General features: G+C 45.9%; 1 protein-coding gene across 6 annotated transcripts in view; it reads left to right on the forward strand.

Moving 5' to 3' along the window:
* Fry (FRY microtubule binding protein) overlaps positions 1 to 26,707 on the forward strand; it is a 382,290-nt gene that overhangs the window by 75,618 nt on the left and 279,965 nt on the right. For 3 of the 6 annotated variants that reach the window (XM_026785180.1, XM_026785187.1, XM_026785196.1), the window contains exon 1: positions 14,842 to 15,076. In XM_026785180.1, the coding sequence (XP_026640981.1) occupies positions 14,872 to 15,076 (205 nt within the window). In that variant the 5' untranslated portion in view covers positions 14,842 to 14,871. Of the gene's footprint in view, positions 1 to 14,840; positions 15,077 to 26,707 lie in introns of those variants that run through there. The other 3 variants (XM_026785214.1, XM_026785202.1, XM_026785178.1) reach the window with 3 other exon arrangements.

Consider the following 26,707-nt stretch of genomic DNA (forward strand, 5'->3'; position numbering starts at 1 on the left):
CTCTGAAGACACTGTTCTCTTGTGTCTGTCTACCTTTATTCCCTGTGCATGAACACACTGGTCAGAAGGGTGTGCCTTCAGCAAACATGTACTGAATAGGGGAGCTATGCTAGACTCTAGGGACACAAGAACCAGTAAGATAGCCCAGCAAGGGACAGTGACAAGCAAAGGACTATAAAATGGCCCAGGAAAACAGCATCAGGACACCTGGCTGTAAAGCATGAGGTAGGGCCATAGAGGGGCTGGAGAGAGCCAGAAATGCCTCTTTGGAACTGGGAAGTGGTGGGGTAGGGCCCAACAAGGCAGGGGGCTGGGAATGAGGGAGTGAGCTGGGCTCTAGGAAGAGGTGGAGTGGGGAGCACTCAAGGGTCAACAGCTGCAGTCCAGTTCACTGAAGGCAGGGAAGAAAGGAGGGTGAGGAGCCAAGGGGTCCCAGAGGATGGAGCTGGCCCAGCAGTAGGCTATGGGGAGCCATTCATCTCTACCTGCACAGAATGAATGGGCTTTCACTTGCCTTTCAGAGATTGTCACTTGACACCAACACTAAGGATGAGCTTGCCTGAGAGGCAGAGGAGCTGCAAGAACTGTTGACAAATCCAGGCAGAGGCTAAAGGAGCCTTGTGTTGGGAGGAGGGCACCATGAATTTTGAGAGTGGTAATTGCTGATGTCTGGCCATGGATATATGTAGTGGGATATAGGAGGAAGTGTCAAGTGATTTCCCAAATAAAAAATGCAGGGGACCAAGAAAGTGCCAGCAATCCCGAGGTCATGAAGATTCCAGTTCCGGAAGGTTAAACCTGGGGTTCCTGTGTGCCTAGGTCCTCTGCTCAGTAGCTGCATGTAAGAGCATGTGTTTTAGGCACGAACAGGGACTTGAGAATTATATGTATTTAAAATTTGAGACTGATAATATAGAGGCCTATTAACTTTGGCCATTAACTAATAACATCTACTTAAAAATCCAAGGTTCCAAAAAAAAAAAATCCAAGGTTCTATCAACAGAGACAAAAATACACATGTAGCTATGGTATGTGCGTGTGCACTGACCTCACCCTTGCTAATGAGTAATACGAAATATTGTATGAAAACTTGCATCAAAAGATGTATTTGTGGGGCTGGAGAGATGGCTCAGAGGTTAACAGCACTGACTGTTCTTCCAGAGGTCCTGAGTTCAGTTCCCAGCTCTCATGTTGAGCAGCTCACAATCACCTGTAACTCCAGACCCAGGGCATTTGATGCCCTCTGCTGACCTCTGTAGGTACTGCATTCATATGCGTGTGTGCCTACACAGACACACCCAACGTGTAATTTACAAGAAGAAAAACAATTTTTTTTTTAAAGAAGATGAAGTGTCTGTGTGAGTCATGCTGACTCGTGCCTATAATCCCAGTATGTGAGAGACAGGGGGATTACTATGAGTTTGAGACCAGCATGGGTCTAAATAATGAGTCTAGCACAGCCTAGGCTACAGAGTGAGACCAAGCTGAGGTGGAGAGTAATTGCAAATAATGTGGGCAAAACCAACGTGAAGCAAAAGTCATACATCGCTTGCTCTTTAAAATTATAGAGAAAATTACACCCTCCGGTCCTGGTCTTTATTTCTGTTGTGTGGCTGTTTTGCCTGCATGTACATATGTGCATCATGTGTGCAGTGCCCACAGAGGCCAGGAGAAGGCTTGAGTTCCCTGAAACTGGGGTTATAGACGATCATGAGCTGCCGTGTGGGAGATGGAACCTGGAACGGGGTTCTCTCCAAGAGCAGTCAGTGCTCTTTCTTGCTGAGCCATCTCTCTAGCCAAGGAAAACTCTTGACAATGGCAAGATATGAAGGGAAGACAAGCAACCGTTTGTAAGTACTGGAGCCCCCTGCATCTTCTGGTATGGAAAAAAGTCGCATTCGCCCACCAGAGGCTCTGACATATGTCCACCGTGCTCGCCGCATCCTGCTGATTTGCATCTACGAAAATTGACGTGGCAGCATCCTTTTCCTTTTAAATACTCACATCTAGTAGGATTATTTTAAAGTTTTGTTTTTTGGGGGTGTGTGCGTTTTGTTGGTTTTGTTGTTTTGTTTTGTTGTTCCTGTGGTTGTGGTTGTTGTTTTTTCGAGACAGGGTTTCTCCGTGCAACAGTTCTGGCTGTCCTGGAGTTTGATTTGTAGACCAAGCTGGCTACCTGCCTCCACCTCCTGTGATGGGATTAAAGGTGTGCGCCGTGACCACCGGGCTATTTTAAAGTAGAAATTACATCACAGATATCTTCTAGGAAAGAGAAGCGTCCTGTGCCCTTCTATATATTCTGGGGTGTGGTACTTTCCAAACATTGTAAGAAAATTTTGTATTAAGTATGGTTGCTATATACAGAGAACTTTTAAAACTATTTAATGAATTATATTTCTCATCTGCTTCTCCTGAATTCAGTAATGGATAAATATTTCTGTGAGTCTGTTAAAATACTTGGAAACTCTTCCTTTTAATCAGTTGGCTAGCTTATTTATTAATTGCCTGGCTGAGAAGTGAAGTGAGGGCCTCATACGTGCTAGGCAAGTGCTGTCCCATTGAGTCACATCTCCAGTTCCGGAAGAATAAACATTTTGAATATTTGACAAATATGATATTCAGTTTTGTTTAAAACATGCATTTTGAAACTCAATTTGATTCTTTTTAAGGTGTTTATAAAGATTTATTTTTAAGTATGTGTATGTATGTATGTGGTATGTGTGTATATTTCTGTGTGGTATGTGTGTGCATGTGAGGATGTGTGTGTGTCTGTGTGGTATGTGTGTGTGTATGTGGTATGTGTGTATATTTCTATGTGGTATGTGTGTATGTGGTATGTGTGTATATTTCTATGTGGTATGTGTGTGTGTGTGTCCATGTGGTATGTGTGTATATGTGAGAATGTGTGTGTGTATGTGAGGATGTGTGTGTTGTATGTATGTGGTATGTGTATATTATGTGGGGATGTGTGTGTCTTTGTGATGTGTTTGTGTATGTAGGGATGTGTGTGTGTGTGTGTGTGTGTGTGTGTGCACGTGTCTCCAGAGGACAGAGCAGGGTTTCAGCTCTCCTAGAGACAGGGTCCTGGGAATTGAACCCAGGTCCTCTGGACAAGCAGTATGTGCTCTTAACCACATACTTTCCAGCATCTAGCCATCTTTCCAGCACACTGGATTTTTCAAAGTTCTTCAATTTTTAAGGGTTTCTATTTATCCCAGTACCATAAACTTTTGAAGAATTATCTCTCAATTTAGAGAGGCCAGCTAATCCTAATGGTAAACAAAAGCCTGACAAAAACATGTAAAAGCTTGAGCCCAGGTGTTTTGAGAGGAATCATTATGGAAAACTGGGAAACCACAAGATAGTTTTTAGGAAATGACGTGTCACCTCCGTGTCCTTGCAAAGGCTCAAATAGAGCCACAAGCACTCGCCGGTGCCTCCCTAATGGGATAACATTTCCTAGGGGTGGCGTAAGAGTTGATCCTTTGTGGACAAACTTGTTCAACAACAAGAAAAATACAGGTTTGTGTAGAGCCCAGCGATTACTGACTTAATGAGATCCTTGTTGATTTCTAGGCGTCTGCCAGCTCTGAGGACGATTGGTCAAAAAGTATACATTGTATCTTGACTTCATGGGCCTGCTTGCAACAATGGATTCAGGGTAGGGAGAAGGAAAGTATTTCTTTCCCCACCGGTATAAATTACAAGGCCAGCTCTTTGGGTTCTGTGGGGACTCCTGAGCCTCATCTAAATTGTGTGAGGCTATTTCCCTAAGTCTACCTGCTCACAGGGTAGGGTTGTTGGTTATGTGTTAAATGACTTGTAGGGAACTAGGAACCCCAAGAACAGAATACGAGAATTGAAGGCACACCTCAAAGCCTATTGCTAGCTCCCCCAGCAAGGTTCAAGTGGCTACTAGGAAAATGAAGCTGTCTGCAAATGTTGGATTTGCAGAAGAGCTAAAGCGGTAGTTCTCAGCCTGTGGGTCGTGACCTCATTGGAGTCGCATATCAGATTTTTACATAACAAGTCATAACAGTAGCAAAATTACAGTTACGAAGTAGCCAGGACTATAGAGCAAGCTCCAGATCACCAGCTAAGACTATATAGCAAGACCCTGTCCCAAACAAAACAAAACACATATACAAACAGCAAAAATAATGAGAAATGAAGCTTTAGACTGGCGTTTTGCCTGGTGCTCTGTTACTCTGACTCGAGACCTTTGGTGGAAACCTTTCTTTGTGACTGCAGGACAAAGACAGAACCTGAACAAGTACACCATTTGGAGGGTTTGCTCCATACAATGTTTTTAAAAATCTTCATGATAATATTTACAAATGAGTCGATTTTATCATAAGAATCCGGGCAACAAGTTTCTCTTGTAATTGGGAGGCTAGGTTAGCTGGGTGTGGTCCTGTATTCCCTGTGCTCAGGAGGAAGAGACACCCTGGACCACATAGTCAGTTCCAGCTCTGCCTAGGCTACACAGTGAAACCCTATCTTTAAATAAGCATGTTAATAATGAACAGAGAGAGATGAGGTAAAGACAAGAAAAATGTATGGACCGCTGTTCCTTCCAAGTCATGAGTCCCAGGTCTCGAGATCCATTTTTCCTTTGGGGGAAGGATATCTACCCCAGTTTTCATAGTGTCTTCCACTGTCCGTTTGCCTCTGCCTCCTCATAAATTGGAATAATTAACATCCAATGTAGTTTTTATTAATATTTTATTCATTTTGCAGTGCTGATGAGGTCAAGTCCAGGGCCTCATGTGTGCCAGGAGAACACTCTACCACCGAGATTTGCCTCACCCCTTTCTTTCCTGGCTTTTGACCCCGGCACATCCTCTCTCGCTTACCTCACTCAGTGGCTGATAGCAGCTCCATTGGCTCCTCCCGGCCACGAGAGACACTTCACAGGGAGGCAGCAGCTCCTCCTGGGCCGAGGACGGCTCTGGGGTTGGATTTGGGTGGGTAACAGAGGGCCAGGCAAAATGCAGTGGGAAAGCGGAGATGTCAAAATGTCGATGGTGCTTGCCTTTGTTGCTAAGTCTGTGAGATTTCTTTTTCTGCTTCTTTTTTATTTCTTGACTTCATCATGCTTTTCAAATATGCTGATAAAAAACCAAAAAAAATGTGTTTCTTTTAAAATTAGAAGAGGCAGCTAAATTATCTTACCTCTGGATGTTTTCAGTCTAACTACCATAAAGTATCACTCATCTCCTACACTGTGGTCCAGTGTGACTAATAGGACAGGATATTAATGGCGAACAGGTATCATGACAAGGGTACAAATGCCAGCACCAGCCATACTTCTAGAGTCGCTGTAGGTTCTTATCTCAATTAGTCACTGTAAATTTATAATATGCATTTAGAGTTGTGTTTTACAAGAGTGGAAAAGACTGGTTTGGTTTACATGGTTTGCTATGACCCTTCCCTGGCTTCTAGGATATGATGTAAACTAAATCCTCATTTTGTCTAGAAAAGGGGAAAAGAGAAGATGGATAGGTGGACTCACCCAAGATAAACGTCCTGAGAGAATTGAAGGTGAACATTTACTAAGGCCCGTCTTCTTAAAAGGTGGGTTCCCAGTTTTGAACAAGCTGCTTGATGCTGGGATTCAGGAATGGGCAGAGAAACGGACCACACGCCACCGTCTCGGCGCAATACATGGTGTGTTCAGATTCTGACATGGACATTCTAGGCAGAGACAAACATACAATGATGGTGCTTTTTTCTTTTTTGTTTTGTCTGTTTGTTTGTTTTTTTTCCCAGACATGATCTTTCTATGTAGCCGTGGCTGTCCTGAACTCACTCTGTAGACCAGGCTGCTCTCAGACTCACAGAGATCCTCCTGCCTCTACCCCACCCCTAACCAAATGCTGGGATTAAAGTTGTGCCCATCTGGATGGTATTCTTTTCAACACTTGACAAGGAGCATGGAATTCTGTGTTCTGCAGGACATCTCTTGAAGTTCCTCACATGCTTCTGCAGCTTCCTCTAGTCGAACAGCAGGGTACGTAGCGGTGCTCTGTGTGCAGTGATTAGGAACCAGGGCTAGAGGAGACAGACACAGAGAGTACAGACGTTATTGGAAAGCCAAGCGTAAAAGGGGGAAAATGATCTTTTTTGGACTCTGAAGTTCAAGGGAAACGAGGCTTGCCTGCCGTTACTGACAATTTCTCATGTGGGTTCATGGTCTCATGAGCCCCCTCCAGCTGGGCTGCACCTGCTGGTTTTTCATGCCCGGCCTCGCATCAGGCTGGGGAGGTTCCTTTGGTGAGTATCCTGATTAGGAACATCGACTCTCCAATCAGATAACATGTATAAAGTAATGAGAAAGGGTACCACTTAAGTTGCCAGACACAGCCACCTAGCACTTGTGTGTGCCCATGTTGTTATTATGTTTTATGTGCCAATGACATCTGTCATCTGAATGTTCCAACCATCACTTAATAGACTCCAGCAAGGCATTGATGGGGAAGCGAGCTGGCTTCCATGCTTGGGATCGTAAAATCAAGACTCCAGATCCTTCATGACTTGGGCCTAGTAAACAAGGATCTGTGTGCCCATCCAGAGCCAAATGTTTAAGTTTCGGTTTTTAAATCTGAATAAAAACAATGGAAATATACAGATTAACCCAAGTGGGGATAATATGAAAGCATTGCTGAGCCGTTTGTTAAAGCCCAGGATTGGCAAGATCCCCGTGTACCACGATAGGTGTTGAAGGAGCAGAAAGCTTTAGCAGAACTGTGGCCATGTCCTATGAAGATAAATGTGGTGCTTACGTCAGCCGTCGACTCTCTGGCCTGGCCAGCATCTTCATCGGCATGCCAGAGGTGTCCTGCCCAATGATGAGATGTGTTTTAAAGCAGGAAGGAAGCTAGCAGGGGTGTTTTACCAAGGTATGATGGATCAAAGAAGCCATGTCAAAAATGGAATGTGTGCCCGGCAGTGGTGGTGCAAGCCTTTAATCCCAGCACTCGGTAGGCAGAGGGGCGGATCTCTGTGAGTTCGAGACCAGCCTGGTCTACAAGAGCTAGTTCCACGACAGGCCCCAGGAATGTGTGAGGAATTCAAGTCAGAGAGGTGAGGCCTGTGGGGAGCCACAAGGGTGGGGACACCAGTCACAAGAGGGCGCCTCATCTGATGAGAGTAGTCCAAGCTCTCTGGTTTTTGTTACCTAGCAACAGCGCTGTGCTTCTGTCAAGTCAGAGATCCAGAAACTCAGCCACTGCGGCCTAAAAGCGACACTTCAGAAAAAGCTGACCTTTGACCCAGGGATGGGTCGGATGCACTTGAATGCAGAGAACTTGAGTCCTGTGCAGACCATCAGGGAGGGCTCAGGTTAAGCTGCCTTGGGCACACAGGGGAAACTCTAATCGTCAGTGACAGTAACTATGATGATAGGCCACTGATGTTCCCGCCAGCTCGGTGACAGCAGTCACTCACCACGCTAGTTTTGGAAAACACCTTTCCCAGGACTAAAAATTTTACTAGGGCAAAGATATCTCAAAATATTTAGTTGCTTTAGGAGTGCAAATCTCAGCTCCAAATGCTCAGCAGAAAATTAAGACATAAACTATTGGTCTTTTCCTGGCCAGGCCCATGTGAGTGGATTGGGGTAAACTACGGTTTGTTTATGTTACACCAGATTTTTAAAGGGCTCTCCACCCCCCCCCCCAAACTGTCCCTTTAGTCCTTTCCTTAGCTTGAGAAAAGGCCAGGCAGTTCCTGCCATTTTGCTGAAACTTGCAAAATTGAATGAGGGGAAAAAATGCAGGTACAATAAGTTGGGTTGCATGCCAGGAAGAGCTGGTCTGGGAGCATTTGTTCTCTGTGTGTGGGTGGCACCATAAACACATGCATGGCATTTAAACCCCTGTAAGAGGGTGCCTTGTCATTCCCGTCAGCTTCGCAGATAAACAAACATGGCTCAAGAGAGGGGTTACGGACGAGAACTAAAAATTTCTTTAAATGTCTTTTATATTTCCTTAAGAATTACCAGTTTGTTTTAAGAGGTCAGTGCCAGCTTTTTAGTATGGAATACTTCTAAAAGTTGTTATTTTCTACATGTCCAAATGCTGCTGCTGTTTGAAACATATATTATAGGGACTGCAGGGGTGTCGCGATGGTTGAGAGCACTTGCTACTCTTCCAGAGGACACAAATTGGGTTCCCAGAACTTACAGAGGTGGCTCACACCTACCCATCATGGCAGCTTCAGGGGATCCGGAACCCTCTTTTGGCTTCTGTAGGTACCCATATACATAACATACACACAGAGAAACATCTAAATAAAGTATTTAATATGTGTGTGTGTGTGTGTAATTTTATGCAGGCATACAAATAAAGTGTTCGATATATATTTTATGTATACACATATATATTAAGCGTGGAGGGAGTCACATGGTTATTTTTCTGCCAGCCCCTGTTCTCTGGACTCTCTCAATACCTCATTTTGCCAATGTCTGTATTTTGCTTTGAAAGGCCCCACCATGTTTGTGAGATTACCTATATGGTTATCACTTGGGAAATTAGCTCCCAAACCCAAAGATGCTCGGGTCCCTTATGAAAAATAGCATAGTGTTTAGATTAGGCTACACACACCCTCCCATAGGCTTTAAACGATCTCCAGCTACTCTGTGCTGGTGGCCTCATGCAGCCTGAGTGCTGTGTGAATAACAGTCTGTGTTTAGGAACAACATGTTGTTCATATATATGCATCATTCATATGTATATTATGTGTTCATATATACTCTGTGCTGACACAATCGCTAAACATTCTGTGCGTAGGCATGTGGTGTATGCACATGTGTCTGTGTGGTATGTGCACATGTGTGTGCATGAGTTCAGAGACCAGAGGAGGACATCAGGTGTCCCACTCGGTCACTATCCACCTATCGTACTGAGCCTGAAGCTAGATGGCGGCCTGCAAGCCCAGAGATTCCCCCTCTCTCCGTCCCTTGTCTCAGATCTGTTCCCCTGCTAATTGTTACTTATGCACAGGTGTAGAGAGCTTGGACTTTGCATGGCACCAGACGGTAGGTGTTTAATAAACAGGCATGCCTAAGAGGGTAAACGAACATGTATTTTTGTTATAACAGTATTAGGATTGAACCCAGAGCCTCCTGTATGCTAAGCCCATGCCCTGGGATGCAGCTGCATATCCCTGTCCCTGGGCGACAGACAGTTAAGAGCCCCTGGAGAACCGAATTAGGAATGACTAGACAGTGGCATGAGAGCAGCCCAGAAGAGAGGAGGGTTTTAGCATTAAGCTTCTAGCATTTTTTTCTAATTGTTGTGAGAGGTCTCCCAAACATCTTCATTACAGTTTGGGGCTTGGTTTATTTTTAACTGTGTGTATGTGTGAAGCAAGTCTTTCTCTGTACCTGAATAACGACCTAGAGACTTATTAATTATGAAAGCTTGAGCGTTAGCTTAGGCTTGTCTCAACTAGTCCTTATAACTTAAAGTAACCTGTTTTTATTAATCTATGTTTTTACCATGTGACTTTTTACCTTTTTATCATTCTGTATATCTGACTCCCTCCTCGTCTCCCTGCATCTCCCTTGCTGGGCTCCTCCGACTTCCTTTCTCTGCCCGGAAGTCCCACCTATACCTCCTGCTTAGCTATTGGCCATTCAGCTTTTATTATACCAATCACAGTGAACACGCCTTTACACAGTGTACAAATATCCCACAACATGTGTGGGCTTGTGGGGTTATGTGCATATTAGTGCAGGTACCCATGAAGGCCACAGGCCCTGGGCTCTTGGAGTTATGGCGGCTATATGTTGCCTGACATGGGCACTGGGAAGCAACCCCAGGTTCTCTGCAAGAGCAGCAAGCACCCGAAGCTCGGAACTGCTAAGCCATCTCTCCAACCCCATCATCTATGTTTTTAGGAACTGAGAAAAGACGTCTTTGGCCATAATCACAACATAGATGATACATTGGGCCCAATTGTCTTTGTCCTGGTCCCAAGAGGTGGCTGGTGACTTTTGTAGGAAGGACTGAGAGAGGCCACGTGACCAGGTGATTTTCATTATTCTCATGTTCATTGTTATCTCTGTTTAAAAAGTTCAATGAAGAGCTAAGCAATAGGAAATATTTGCAGATGTGCGTGAGCGCTGGGCCAGCAAGACTCAGAGACTCGCTGGGAAAGGCCAAGGGCACCTGTGGGGACCGATTCTAGGAGGCAACAGAGAAGGGAGGTGACACTGTCAAGTGCCACTTTCAGTAGTTACAGCCTTCTCACGGGGCAAAATCATCCAGGAATGCTGTTTCAAGGCTGCCAGAACTCACCAGAGGTCATGACCGCAAGCTGAGGAAGTGCCTATGTGCCAACCCTCTGAACTTTCTAAGAGGAACAAAAGCCGGGAGGAAAGAGCAAGCTGTTTGTAGGAACGGCCGAGACATTTAATACGTAAAATACACAGCATCTTAATGCCGAGGAATTAGGGTCATTCAAAATAGATCAGTCTGGCCTTGGTGAGTTCCCGATAGAACATCCCCATTGTCTCAGTGTGTGGGTGTACCCCTCGCGGTCCTGAGTTCCTTGCTCGTGCTCTCTCTCCTTCTGCTCCTGATTTGGACCTTGAGATTTCTGTCCGGTGCTCCAATGTGGGTCTCTGTCTCTGTCTCCTTTCATCAGCCTGGATCTGGAAAAGCCTGGGATAAAACCGGACTCGCTGAACATAGCGGGCAATGAGGACTACTGAGAACTCAAGAACAATGGCAATGGGTTTTTGATCCTACTGCACGCACTGGCTTTGTGGGAGCCTAGGCAGTTTGGATGCTCACCTTACTAGACCTGGATGGAGGTGGGGTTCCTTGGACTTCCCACAGGGCAGGGAACCCTGATTGCTCTTTGGGCTGACGAGGGAGGGGGACTTGATTAGGGGAGGGAGAGGGAAATGGGAGGAGGGGAAGAGACAGAAATCTTTAATAAATAAATAAATTTAATAAAAAAAAAGATCTGTCTGTTTGATTTATAGAATTATGGAGCCACTTAAAATACAATGGTTATTATAATGAAAATATCCAATTTTATACTTTATAGATAAGTTTATCTATAATTACTTATAATTACAATTAGTAATTTATAATTACTAGGGTTTCCTTCAGCCTGGTGCCTAACACCTTCATTCTGTTAGCCGCCTGCAAAAATAAACGAATCAGTGGTTTCTTCTGGGCACAGCTTGTCTAGAAAGCGTAAGGTACTGGTCCTGCTTCCAACGCTAGAAAACAAAGAAAAAGAAAGGTAAAATTTCACTTTTGCCTCTTGTATAAAAGGAAAAGTCAGACTTAGTATCCTAACTGGGGAATATTTGCATTTAAATAAAACAAACTAAATTTTCTTTAGCCGAGTGCCTTTCATAGCATACAATTTAAATATTTCAAAAGGACTACTCTGTGTGTGTGTATGTTCACAGATTTAATTTCAGTTTTGAATAAATAAAAGCATTTTCATTCGCAATGCTCTAAAACTTTAATGATAGCAATTTCAAGATGTAGCTACTTCCCCCTTAAGAAATCGTCTTGATTAAGATTCTTGTCTGTCTGTATCACTTTCAGGGGAAGTGACGGGCAGGAAGGAAGTTGTGTGTGGTGTACTATGAGTCCTTATATCCCTCTCCCCCATTCTTTAAATTTTCTAAGAATCGGGCCATCTGGGATACCGCAGGAATAGAATAGCACTTTTGTTAGGACTTTAATAATTCCTTTTTAAATTAAATCCATTTTTAAATCTCATATCTGTGCTATATTTACATCATTTTCCTCTATCTCCATCCCCTCCAACCTTCCTCATGCCCCCACCCCAAAACATGGCTTTTTTTCTTTTATTAGATATCTTTGTTTTTTGTTTTTGTTTTTGTTTTGTTTTGTTTTGTTTTTTTGGTTTTTCGAGACAGGGTTTCTCTGTGGCTTTGGAGCCTGTCCTGGAACTAGCTCTTGTAGACCAGGTTGTAGATATCTTTGTTTTATTTTATATATGAGCGCCTTACCTGCTTGTCTCTGTGTGCACCATGTGCACGCCTGGGGCCTATGAAGGTCAGAAGCAGGCATCAGATCCTGTGCAACCGGGGTTGGGAGCCTCCATGCTGGTGCCGAGATCCAAACCGGGGCGCCCTGCAAGAGCAACAAGCACCTTAGCCACAGAGCCGTCTCTCCATCTTGCCTCTTTTGCTTTAATTATTATTGTGTCTGATAATTTCAGTCTTGGGAAAACATAATTTTATTTTAATGTGAACACTTTTTTTTTTCACAGAACTATTGCTGGCATGGAAAATATTTTCCGACACACACCAGTAACAGTCTCAAGTCTACATTGACTTTCCTCACTTGACTTCTTTGGCTCTGAGAGCAGCTTAGTCAGCTGAGCAAGTCCTGCCTCAGGCCTGCAGTTGTGAGACTCTGCTTTGAACCAAGAACTGTCCCAAGAAACCGTAGAGAGCATTGGTGTCAGGTGCACTAACAGCGCAGCATGTGAGCATAGTCGTGGGGGGTGGGGAGTTGTTTGTTTGGTTTGGTTTGGTTTTTGGTTTTTCAAGACAGGGTTTTTCTGTAGCTTTGGAGCCTGTTCTGGACTTAGCACTTGTAGATCAGGTTGGCCTCAAACTCATAGAGATTCACCTGCCTCTCTCTGCCCTGTGCTGGGATTAAAGGTGTGCACCACTACTGCCCCGCTTAGTCATGTGATTTTGAAGAACTCCAGATCTTCTCCTGCAGCTCTGGGATGTTAGATTCTGTGTCTCGGGGTGCCCATCTGTAAAACATGTCATTGGGAGGAATCAGTGAAAAGCCAGTACACGCCGAAGGCTTAGTCCAGGGCATGGCTAGTGTTAAACACTCAGTCAGTAAGGACACAGGGACCCTTGGAATGTGGTCCAGATGCCTGTATACCGAGCATCTGCATCTTAAGGATGAAGGCAAGTGATGTGCGCACACAAGCATCCCTTGATGCACGTGTGAAAGACTCCGCTTTCCTTAGACTCTGATTTCATCCCCACATCCCTTCACATTTAGCCTCACAGAAATACCGAGTTGCAGAGAACCTGTCAGAACATCCTGAGCCTGTGTGTTACCTTGTTTCCGTGTTAATTTGCAAGCCTTTGTGCGCCAAGATTTCACTACACACTTAGAAATGAAACATTCTTCTTGGTGTTCGGGATGTGGGATCTGTGTTTTCTCTTACCAAACCACCATGTTAAGATCTGAAGATGCTTGCTCCTTCCCTGGCCCTCCGCGCCAGCAGTACTGGTATGCAGCCAGGACTTCAGGCATGCCAGGCAAGTACTCTGCCACCGAGCCATAACCCCAGCCCTTGAGGCTCAGGCTACGTTTCAGTTTGCCAAAAGAGTTCTAAGTCCTAGGTGGGATACCACGCAGGCAACTTTCAGCATTGGTTAACAAAATAATGATCTCACAAATCCAGTTGCTAGGTCAAAACGGCAACTCTAAGCTGGGTGAACTTGGAGAAAATACGTTTCCCTTCACAAAACTTGTCACAGTTTGAAGACCTGTTTCCAAAAGGGGCAGGAGGAGAACGGCGGAGAATGAATAAAACCTCCATCAGAGTGGTGGTGTGTCCTGGGTGAGGTAAAGAAATCCAACCGCCAACTTCTAACTAGTGATACACCCTACTTGGTATTCGAGAAACCAGTGTGAGCAGGGATTTCTGAATCATCAGATCCTTTGTGATCCTTGTGTCTACTGATCCCTGACACACACAGCTCAGATGGGGAGAGAGAGAGACAGAGACAGAGAGATCAGTTGATCAATTACTTCATCTTTTGACTCACACTGCATGCAACCAGAACAGCATGTGAGGTAGAGGTGTGTGTGTCTCTGTGTGTGTGTGTGTGTGTGTGTGTGTGTGTGTGTGTGTGTGTGTTCATGTGGTTTGGCTGTGTATCTGCGTGTGCACAAACAGGTATGCATGCACGTAGATTTTGCTGATGGACACAGCTCTAGGGCCTGGCTAAGAAGCTGGATTTTCTCAGACTCCCGACCCCTAGGAGCATTTTAGTGGGAAGTTGGGCAGCACCCAGCAAAATCAGCATGTGCCTGTGGTCTGCTGAATGGAGGCCGCCATCAGTGCTGGGGTTGAAGCCTGTTTTCTAGACCTCTGGCTCTCCAGCCGGGCTTCCTGGACTTCTGGAGAAGCCATCTGCCAGGTGGAACACAGGATGGAAGGGTGGGTCAGGGCAATCCAGGCTTCCCGGCACTGCAGGCTGACCGCACACGCCCACAACCGGTTCCTTCCTGGTCACGGCTGCCGATCTCTCATCTCCCTCTTCAAGCCAGCTTCAAGTTGGCCGCCGGCCAAATATGAATCAAGGAGGATGTGTTGGAGTGTGTAGTTTGAGTCGCAAAGATAGAAGTGTAAAAATACTTCCCCAAACTAGTAAAAAAAAAAAAAGTGTGTTGTGGAAATCCTGGGAGATTATAATAGACTTGCAGCTTGCATGGGCATTTATTCTTACTCTGGCTCGTGTTGGCTGTTACAGAAGGACACCAATGAAACAGAAACCTCACATTCGATAGCACTTTCACTGTCCTTCACCAGAGCACAGCCTGTGTGTCACATCTGCTCTGATTCCCTAGTCTCCAGCACCTAAGGATTTATTCTGGAGACACCCCTGCCCCTCCAGCCCCATCCCTGTGCTATTAACTGTAGAGGGAGGAGCTACTTAGTAATTCTACACCTGGTCAAGCCCACGCCCACCAACTTGCTAAGCTTCCCAAACAAGTGTAGGGCCAAGTATGAGAATCTGCAAACTGGGGAGCCAGGGCTGGAGGTGGCTCTGGCTGCCGCTGGGCTTGGCTTCGGGGAGTTTTGTTCCGACTCTCCAATGAATCTACTACGATGGCCGTTGATGACAGCAATTTATATTCCAGAACGAAGAACAAGTTAAATTCATCTCCAAATGAGCTTAAATCGTTAAGACGGAGCAGCCTGCCACCTGAGCTCCCCATCGGCAGTCACAATAAAGGAAAACTTCAAAGAAACATCAAAAACTTGGAACCTGTTCACCTGAGGCGCCCTAGAAAGAGACCATCCATATTCCCAGGTAGGAATTGTTTGAATTCATGCTTTCCTGTTAAAAAATGAAATAGACAAAAATTACGTAATGTAGACAATCAAATTGAAACTAATCTGGAGCACTTTTGAGGGCGGAGAGTACCAAAGAAGCAGGGCCCTAAAGGGTCAGAACCACGTTTCAACTCTCTTCTAGAGGAGTTCAAATTGTCTTTGCTTTTCAGAGCTCCGTGTCTTTTTCCTTTGATCTGATTGGTTGTGAGTCCTTCCAGGATCTGTGGGGACAGACAGCTGTGCCGTTTGGACTTGTTAGCACCCATGGGTTTGTGGCACTGCTCCGCTTGCAACCCTGAGAATTCTGTGTAGCGTTTCATGCCCAAGATTGGATTGTTGAGTGGAGCTAACGTTTGGTGTGCACCAGAAATCAACAGCAGCGCGTTCTCCGTGCATGCTTCAAATTCCAACCCTGCAGCAGAGCCTGCGACTGCTTGTAGTCACGGGCTAAATTCAACAATGGAGTGGAGAAAATGTAGTAGGTGACCGGAGAAACGTGAATCTCGGTCTTGATGAGGGATCCTGATGTTGGCCTTTGATGTTCTACAGTGAGTTTGTTACGGATGTGTAGAGAGCGGAAGCCACCTGCCAAGGGGAAGCCTAACTGCTCACCCACCCGAGCTAAGTGAGCTCTACAGTTTGAATTATTTGCATGACTTGATTTTAGTATTTCATTGGAATTTCTAGGGAAGCTGGAGCTGCCATTTTTGTTCTCGTTCATTGTTTTATTTACTTCGCATGTTTAAAAAATTAGTGATAATGCCGAGGGCTAGCTGTGTTATGTTAGAAAATGAGAGAATAATTCAGCTCAATGTTATTTCATAAAGATTATACCGACTTCCCTAGTAGCTGACGCTTCATACTGATTTAGGCAATGAACTGGAAAATGATTTGGGGAGCTCGGAGCACTAGGTCACACAATAAAGTTACATTTCTTTGGTTTTTATTTTTTGTGTATGAGTGTTTTGCCTTCATGTATGTCTGCATCGCTCTTGTGCCTGGTGACTATGGAGAACAGAAGGGGGCTGCTCCAGATCCCCTGGGACCGACTTATGAGTAGTTGTGAGACAAAGCGTAGTGCTGGGAATCAAATCCAAGTCCGAGTTCTTACAACAACCCCCCCATACACGCACACATACACAGACACACACACACCACACACACACATACACACACATACCACCATACACATACCACCTACACACGCAAACACACACCACCACAATACATATACATATATACCACCATACACACACACCACCTACACACATATACACACATACCACCTACACACACACACATACACACATATACACATACCACCTAGATACACATACCACCTACACACACAGACACACACCACCACACACACACAGACACACCTATACCACCATACACACACATACATGCCCACCACCTACACATACCACCACATACACACACATATACACAGCACACACCACACACACAGACACACACCACCACAATACACATATACATATATACCACCATAGACACACACCACCTGCACTCACATACACACACATATACACACATACCACCTAGACACACACACACAACCACCTACACACACAGACACACACCACACACACACACACACACCCATACCACCATACACACACACATACATACACACCACCTACACATACCACCACATACACACACATATACACAGCACACACCACACACACAGACACACACCACCATACACACACAGACACACCCATACCACCATACACACATACATACACACCACCTACACATACTATCACATACACACACATATACACAGCACACACCACACACACACACACATACACACCACCACCACCACCACCAAAGAGGTACTTTTTGTGGAGCTGTTACTTTGATGTCTGTTTCTCTGGTGTTTGCTCTTTTGGTGGGAGATGAGAAGACTAAGGTTAGCAGGCTCCAGAAGGTATGAGCCTTTGGATGTGTTGGCGAAAGAAGGAAGGGATAAGATGAAAAACTGCTGGAAGGGGCAGCATTTGGATGTCTAAGGTAAACCCATCTCTGGACCCAGACTCACCATGATTTCCCAGTGGTGACCGTGGTGGTTTGAATAAGAACGACCCCTGTAGGCTCACGTGTTTGAATAGTTAGGGAGTGGCCCTATTCGAAAGGATTAGAAGCTTTGACCTTGTTGGAGAAAGTGGGAGTTGGGCTTTGAGGTTTCAAGAACCCAAGCCAGGCTCTTCTCTCTTCCCGCCGCATGCAGATGTGGATGTAGAAGTCTCGGGCTACTCCTCCAACACAGTGTCTGCCCGCCATGCTCCGCACCGTGACAGTGGAGTAAGCCTTTGGCACGGAAAGCCAGCCCCAATTAAATAACTTCCTTTATCCGCGTTTCTGTAGTCCGAGTGTCTCTTCACAGCAATGGAACACTGGGCCAGGAACCAAGTGCTCGGAATGGCCTTGTTTTCCTGAAACCCACAGCAATCGGGTCAGTTTTTTTTGGGGGGGGGGGGTGTTCTCAGTTATTTCTTCTACTGTCACCTGTTCTTCCTCGTCTCTGCTTTCGTTGGTTGGTTGGTGCCATTGTTCCGCTTTCTCCCAGTGTCCCCGGCACAGCCTCCACTCCACAGAGGCTTAGAGAACCCTGGGCCTGCAGCCATGGTCCTCGCCCTGCCGTGCGGTCACCTGGCCCTAATGGATGGGCAAAGCCTCTTCCCCTGGACTTTATGGACTATATTTCCCTTTTTGGCATTTATGTGACATTTAGTTGACAAAGCTGCTTTGGCAAGGTAAAGTGTGAAATGGTCACTGAAGCCTGAGGAGCCGGGCTGTGGTTCTTACAGTGTCCTCGGCTGCCAGTGTGTGCTTCCAGCTGCCTCATAGGCTGCTAGGGCTTCTCTCTGGCCGTGTGCTGTTTGGTTGGTGGGTTTGTTGTTGTTGTTGTTTTGGTAATCGGTGTTTGTAATTCTAAGATTTGAACATAGCGCCTCATGCATGCTCTGGGCAAGTACCCTACCACTGAGCTGTATCTCCAGCCCTCTTTATAACTTTTTAAAAAGATTTTTATTTTTTCTTTGTATGTGTGTGGGCATGTGTGCATGCATGTGTGTATGCGTATGTGTGTGTCTGTGTGTGTGTGCATACGTTCATGTGCGTGCATGCATATGTGTATGCATATGTGTACGTGAGTGTGTGTGTGTGTGTGCATGCAGGCAGATGACAATGGAGGCCAGAGAGGGTGTCAGCTCCTCTGGAGTTGGGGTTACAGGAGGTTGTAAGCCCCTGATATAGGTGCTGGGAACTGAGCTGGGGTCCTCTGAAAGATCTGGAAGACCCTTTCACCCAGCCTCATTTTGCTTTGTATTTTGAGACAAGATCTACTAAGTTGATCAGTCTGCCCTTGACATCACTGTAGGCCAAGCCTGCCTTGAATCTGTAATCCTTGTCTTAGTCTTCCGAGCAGCTGGGCTGACAGGTCTGTGCCACTAGACCCAGCTTGCTCCTGCCTATTTCTGCATAGAGTTCCTCCTATGGGTACAGCACTAGGAGACAGACTCTGCCCACCCCTGCCTCCTTGGTACCAAGGCAAGTTAGAGTCACCTGGCCAAAGTCTGAGCACATAGTCTATCTGGTTTCTACATTCTTCTCAGTTCAACTATGGCTCCACTGCCCTGTGCCTGGCACCAGCTCCTCCCCCACGGTGGGTGATGTAGAAGTATTTTTGACTGTCCATCCTAGCACAATACCTATAGGTCACCCGCAAACAGAAACACACACCACTTGAGGCACCTCTTCCTAGTGTGTGTTGCTATGCACTTACACGGAAACGACAGACATAATAAAGGGGTGGGGCATGAGGGTGGGAGGGTGAAGGTGTCTTCTACAGTTGGTAAATGGCAAAACTGGGGCTAGGGTGGGACTCTGGACTGCAGCGTGTTCCCTTTTCCACTGTGTTCCCCTGGCCTCTGTTGTTGGATGCTGAGACTTTGTCTACTGAGAAGTGTGATCTGAGAACACGCGTGTTCCACCAGCGCTCCTAGCCACTCCCTTGTTCCCGAAGCCAGCTTGCGTCTCCCCCTAAAGCCTCCTCGCATCTCCCGTCCTGTGCTTCACGGTGGAGTGCTTCACTTCGCTCATTCTCCCTTCATTCATTTGCTCGTTCATTCACAAACTTCCAGTTTAGCCCTTACATCATAACGGGAAAGAAGCCTTCAAGGGCCTAGCTCCTGCGTTACTTTTTTTGTTCTTAGCTATTTTGCCTCTGGGGCCATCTCACCTGCAAGTAGTTACCTATCTAAAAACAAGTCTGCTTTATTTCTTAGTGATTCTTTGGGGGATCTTAGAATGGAACTTAGGGGGAACTTAGGATCTTAGGGGGAACTCTATTAGATAAAGTTCAAACCCAACAAGAAGTATAAGAAATATCTGTTTTCTCCGAGAAATCTGGTGCCAGGGAAACTCTCAAAAACCCACAAGGATGACCCCAGCTGAGATTCCTAGCAATAGTGGAGAGGGGGCCTGAACTGACTGCCCTAATTGTCATCAGAGAGCATTCATCCCATAACTGATGGAGGCGGCTGCTAAGATCCACACTCGAGCACCGGATGGAACTCTGGGAGTCCTGTCAAAGAGAGGGAGGAGGTCAGGCGGTGGTGGTGCATGCCTTTAATCCCAGCACTCGGGAGGCAGAGGCAGGCAGATCTCTGTGTGTTCGAGGCCAGCCGGGTCTACAGAGCAAGTTCCAGGACAGGCTCCGAAGCTACACAGAGAAACCTGTCTCAAAAAACCAAAAAGAGGGCTGGAGAGATGGCTCAGAGGTTAAGAGCACCGACTGCTCTTCCAGAGGTCCTGAGTTCAATTCCCAGCAACCACATGGTGGCTCACAACCATCTGTAATGAGATCTGGTGCCCTCTTCTGGCATGCAGGCATACATGGAGGCCAAACACTGTGTACATAATAAATAAATAAATAAATCTTTAAAAAAAAACAAAAAGAGAGAAATGAGAGAGAGAGAGAGAGAGAGAGAGAGAGAGAGAGAGAGAGAGAGATTGTACAAGCCATAGGGAGTCGAGGTCATAATGGAGGAGCCCATAGAGAGCTGACCTGAGCTCATGTGAGCTCAAGGTCTCTGGACCAATAGTTAGGGAGCCTGCGTGGAACCAACCTAGGCCCTCTGCATGGGTGTGACAGTCATGTAACTTGGTCTGTTTGTGAGGCTCCCGGTAGTGGGACCAGGACCTTTCCCTGGCACTTGAGCTGGCTTTTGAGAACCTATTCTCCTTGCTGGGTTGCCTCGCCCAATCTTGATGAAGAGGGAGTTAGTCCCGCCTCAACTTGATATGCCAGGCTGTGTTGACTCCCATGAGAGGCCTGACCCTTTCTGAAGGGAAACAGAGGAGGAATGAGTGGGAGGTAGATGGGAGGTGGGGGGGGAGGGAATGGGAGGAGAGGAAAGAGGGGAAACTGGTCAGTATCTAAAATAAGAATTTAATTTAAAAAAATGTCAAATCTGTCTACTAACCTCAGCCCCTTTCCCACATGCCTCCTTGTGTCTACACAGGCTTCACCAGGGTCTGATGCCAGCTCCCCATGCTCGATTTACCAGGGTTAGGCACATGCATAGGCCCCACCTACCCAGTTGCTACCTGAGCAGCAGCGCTGCCTCTTCCTGACCCCTCTGCTGGGGGTCCAGTCTTTGGGCTGCTCCGTCTCATGGCATCTATCTCACTGTATTGTAATAATGGGTCTTACCTGTCAATCCCCCACTAGCTGGTGATTCAGGGATTGTATGGGCCTTGTTAACTGTTGTGTGCCTGTTGCCTGTTACAATAGCTGGCATACAGTTTGCCTCCAGCAAACATGCAGTCGGCTCAGATTGTACTGAATGCTCCTGACCTCCTCCCTGTGCTCTGCCTCTATCCAGAAGCCTGGTTCTTATAATGCCTCTCCTCATTGCTACTCACACACATACACACTCACACACACGCTGATGCACACACACACAGAGATGCAGGCACACACAGGGGTGCAGACACACACATACACACAGATGCAGAGACACACACACAGGGATGCAGACACGCACAGGGATGTAGACACACACAGATGCAGAGACACACACACAGGGATGTAGACACACACAGATGCAGAGACACACATCCTGATGCAGGCACATACACATATACAGGCACACACACAGATGCGGTCACACACATAACTGTAGACACACACAGATGCAGGCACATACACAGAGGCAGGTACACACACAGATAAACACACACACAGATGCAAACACACACGGGAATGCAGACACACACAAATGCAGACACACACCGATGCAGTCACACACACAGCTATAGACACACACACAGATGCAGGCACATACACAGACATAGATACACACGGGATGCAGGCACACACAGATGCGGTCACACACACAGATGTGGACACACACAGATGCAGGCACCTACACAGATATAGATACACACGGGATGCAGGCACACACACGTATACAGGCACACACAGATGTAGGCACACACACAGATGCGGTCACACACACACAGATGTGGACACACACAGATGCAGACACATACAGATGCAGGCACATACAGATGCAGACACATACAGATGCAGACACACAGATGCAGATATAGACGCAGGCATGTGCACACACACACACAGAGATGCAAGTGCACACAGATGCAGACACACACACACACACACACAGTCCTTCTGCCCACTTCTCTGTCCTCTTTGTGGGCTACAAGGTCCAGCTCTACCCATCCATCTTCTGTAATCACCTTGAATTCTTCCTCTGATATCTTTCATCCCCTCTATGCCAGTTACCTCCTTGGCTGAGAGGCTTTTAACTTGGTGTCTGTGTGTAAACGCTTTGGAAACGGAGATTATACTTAAACAGGGACTGCATCTTCTGTCCTTCAGTGGCATCCATTCAACATTTGGTCATTTAAAACCATGGACTGAACTCCCTGAAACGGGAGCCGAAAGAGACTGCCCCTTAGGGTGTTTGATGAGGCGTTTGGGTCATAGTATGCAAGGTATCAAGAGTCTCTGCCTCCATAAAAGACAGAAAGGCCATTTGCTCCCCAAATCTGAAAGAGCTTGTGCAGCAGAGCCCGCAGCCACGGACCGGGCTCAATAAGAGAAAACATAAGGAGTGGGCTGAGCTGGACACTCATGCCCATGGGCCTTTGGCTGAAAATGAGCCTAGCAGCCTCCACCTGGGAGACAGGGTGGGTCCCATGCCAGGTGTAATGGGCTGCTCACTCAGAAACTTTAAGCAAAAGAGTTATGTCTTGATTTTAAAATACCGCAATGATTTTACACTCATATGCTCTAAAAGCAAGGAGCCATCTGGTTGGGGGAAACAGCCCCAGTATCTCTTGGTTGTTTCTGATGAGGACTTCGGGGTGGGGAGCCTAGATTACACTAGACACGTGTGCCAGCATGTTGACTGACACCACTTGTCATTCTTAAGTTAAAATCCAGTTCCTAGCCAGATGTGGTAATGCCTGTCTCTAATCCTGGTCCTTGAGGTGCAGAGGCAGAAGGATTGCAAGTTTGAGACTAGCTGACTGTATAACAAGACCCTGTCTCAAAAAAAAAGGTTCCAAGGTGAGTTATTATTTTCTTTCAAATCTACAATTCAACACACACACACACACACACACACATACACACAATATAAGCATTTGGCATTTCTTATATAAACTGCTTTATCCCATCTCTTGCTGTGTGAGGTTTGTTTTAAGAAACAGGGTAAGTATGACAAGCATAGCAATGAGCTATTTTCTGGATGCTCTTACGATAGGTGGCCTCTCTGCTCAGGGGACTGGGGGGATGGGCAAGCTGAATGTTTGTGTTGTTGTCGTTGTTGTTGCTGTTTGTTTTGTTTGTTTTGTTTCAAGACAGGGTCTCACTATGTGGCCCTGGCTTACCTGAACTCACTGTGCAGACCAGGCTGGCCTTAAACTAACAGCGATCCACCTTCCTTTGCCTCCCGAGTGCATGGATTAAAGGTGTGCACCACCATACCCAGCTCCAAGTCGAACATCCCCAATTCAAAACTTCAGATCCAGAATGTCCCTGACTCCGAGACATTTTGAGGCTAGTTTCATACATGGATTTCTATACTTGGCCTCATGCAATGACCATGACCTAAATCAAAACCTGGGCTACAATATCGGGTAAATTTACCTCTAGGCTTTGTGTAGAATTTGGGTCCATAGGTGCAACCTAATATGAGTTGGGTCCTGGCGTGTGTTCGCCCAAATATTCTGCCATCTGAGTCGGTTCTGGCCCCACTTCTGACGCGGGGTATTCACCTGAGCTATGTTCTCCTTGTCATCTCAGCGCCCCACAGAGGGGTACGCCAGGTGGCATGTCCGTATCATCTCCGGGGACAATGGAGAGTTTGGTCAGGCCCTTTACAAACACTCACTGTTACAAGGGTGTTTCCTGGGATTGTGTCCATTCATTTCAGGCTGTGGTCACGTGCTCTAATGACGTGACGGCAGCCACTGTGCCTCCTTCTCTGAGCTGCCCCCACAACGCCCACCACAGTGCTTCCCACGCTGACGAGCAGAAGTTGTCAGACCAGGGGAAAACCACGTGGCGTGTGTCATAAGCCATGTCACCACCACGCCACCCGCCACACCCTGCCTATCTGGTCCAGTGGCTTCAGTAGGAAGCCGCTTTGCCAAGTCAGCAAAATTTACTCATTGTCAAATGTATTAAGGGAATAAAGTTTTGACTTTGTTTTCTATTTTCATTTATTTAAGAAACCAAACTGAATGATGCCCTTCTACCTGGTACTTTAAAGAAGAACAAAACGCTGATACTACGGTGGTTTTTTTTATTTATTTATCACTTATTTGCATAGAAACAAGGAGAAATATTTTTACACTTCTGACGAGATTGACTGGGAGCAAGTACAAGCCGAAAACTTCCCGTTCATGGCTCACTTTTAAGCTACTTTCCTCATGGTGCATGGATGTGTGTTTATGTATATCACATAATGTAGCTCTCTGGAAATATGTAGGTATAGAGCTATTGTTATGGTTCTGAAATCAATGCCTTAATTGGGTCTGACCAAACGCTGCCCATTCCATTTGTTGCATGATGGATAATGTGATCTAAGCTCTCCTGCACATATTTCCATTCTTTTTCCCCTCAAGATTTAGTTATTTTATTTTATGTGTGTGTGGGGGGAGGGGGTGCTTGTACATGTCTGTGCACCACATGCATGCAGTTCCCGTGGAGGCCACAAGAGGGCGTAAGAGATGGTTGTGAGCCACCTTGTGGGTACTTGGAACTGAACCCAGATCCTGTACAACAACAGCCCATGCTCTTAACTGCTGAACTTCCAGTTTTGTCTTTACTTTTCAAATGATCAAATTCTGTCACAGGCAGCCAGGGAACCATTTAAAAAAAAAAAAAGACATAGAAATAAGATAATGTAGCTGTCCCACCCGCATTCATGGTTGCCTCCCCCAGGAGGGAATAGATGAAGTGTTTTATTGTGAAAGGTTTGTTGGCAGAGCAGGGTAAGATAATCTGCAGCTATGGACCTGTATCTGCGCTTGCCCAGAGCAAATGGAAAGCTTCCTAGACATCACCCAGTTAGAAAGGAAAGGATCAGTGTGTGGAATTGATGCTTTTTGTGACTACGTCTCTTTAAAAGGTTCTTCTGAACATTTCAAGCACTACAGAAACAAATACCTTAACAAGAGACCCAAGCAAGGGAGAGGAAGAACGGGTGTGGTTGGGTCATCAGCCCTGCAAAACAGCCAAGACATGGATTGCAAACACCTGAGCTTCTGGGGGTCTCACAGGAAAGTGGGAGAGATGAGGGGGTTGCTGGGACATCTAAACAGTGCCAAAGGCTGGTGCCTCTGTGTGTTCTTTAGCCCCGTGTGATCTGAAGGGCTTAGCACAGTGACTGTTTCTCCCTATCACTGGGCAACAGAGATAAACAGTCCTAACATAAGCATCTTAGTCCCCCACACCGGAGCAGTGCAGGCTGCTGGCCTTGTCTTTGCAAACAGAGTGTGCAGAGGGAGATGGAAAGTGTTCGCAAGTGCACTGTTCTAGCTGGAGCTCAAACTGGGTTACATGGTGATGAGCCGAACTTCTCTTCAGTGTGGAAGTTTAGGATTTAAAACACCATGAAATGCATTAATGTGTAAAAGGGCTACACAAAATCCACATTAGTCAGTCAACTGGAATCCTGCCCCTTCCCTGAACCGCAGTGTCTGTAAACCCTTAGTCTCCTCCACACTATAATCATAATCTCAATGGACCACATTGCTGCATGGGGCTGATTCATAAGATCTGTTTAAATGCTGTGTAATAGGACTGCGGAGTAGCTTGGGGTTTGAAATAAAATTATAAAGCACGAAAGGCCATGAATTTTATCTAGAGTGGCAGCATTTCTCTTGTTAGTGTTTAAGCAATGTTTCTAAGTAGGAGTTGTCTTAGCGTGGTGGGGGCAGAGAGGAGACTTACTCCTTCAATAGCAGCCTCTTCTATGGACCATTCCCGGAGTGAGACCATTGATCCGGTCTCAGGGCCACTGCTTCTGCCCACTTCTCTTTGTGCATTTTGCTTTATCATTGAGACAGGATCTGCCATGTGGCCTCAGCCTCAGCCCCGCAGGTTGGCAAGACAGACACATCCACCGGAGTTAGCTAAGGCCCCACCTCTTATTACCACGCCCCTCAAAGTTAAGGTTCAACATGGGTTTTGGAAGAGGCATAAAACTATAGAACTACTCCTCTAAATTACTATAATTTATATTATTATATTCTAAATTATATATTAAAACAAAATGATATATAATATTATAATATAATATATGTAAGATAATATATAATATATTCTGAATTAAATTATATTCTAAATTTTTATAATTTGATTTTGGGAAAATGGTACACTTTTTTTCTCTTTTCTTATTTAAAGTTCCTTGGGATCTTTAACATGGGCTCTTGCCAAGTCTGGACACCAACAGCTGTTTTAGCCGTTTGTCATGGTCATTTTTCAAAGTCAATAAGACTTGTAACACCTCTTCAAGAGACATTATTTTTTAATTTAAACTTATATTTTTTAATTTAAACTTATATTTTAAGTCTCATACATGGGTACTGTGTATCAATACATGCTTTTCATCCTTCCTTCTCCCCTTCAGCTCCTCCCATGCCCCTCCTCACCCTCTCAAGTGCATGACATTTTTCTGTAATTATTCCTACACACATGAACAACCCATGGAGCCCATTTAGTATGGCTCACATGTGCGTGTGCTTAGGACTAACCCCTTGGGACTGGGCCATCTCTCCAGTCCTTTAGCTGTTTTGAGTGGAGCTGAGTTATTATTCAATCACCAGATATCTGTGCAGGTTTCTCACAGTGTGCTCAGGACCCCTGGAAGAACAGTCAGTGTCCTTAACCTCTGAGCCATCTCTCCAGCCCCAGAGGAAGGGTTTCTATCCTAACCCCTTCTCTCAGTGTTGGTCCAGCTGCTCCCTTCCCTGATGTCCTTCCTGTCGTCTTCACAAAGGCATCCTTCTTCTCTGGTCCTTGTTCTCCTCTGAC

Source organism: Microtus ochrogaster, chromosome 2, assembly GCF_000317375.1.
Source record: "Microtus ochrogaster isolate Prairie Vole_2 chromosome 2, MicOch1.0, whole genome shotgun sequence".
Classification (NCBI taxonomy): Eukaryota; Metazoa; Chordata; class Mammalia; order Rodentia; family Cricetidae; genus Microtus; species Microtus ochrogaster.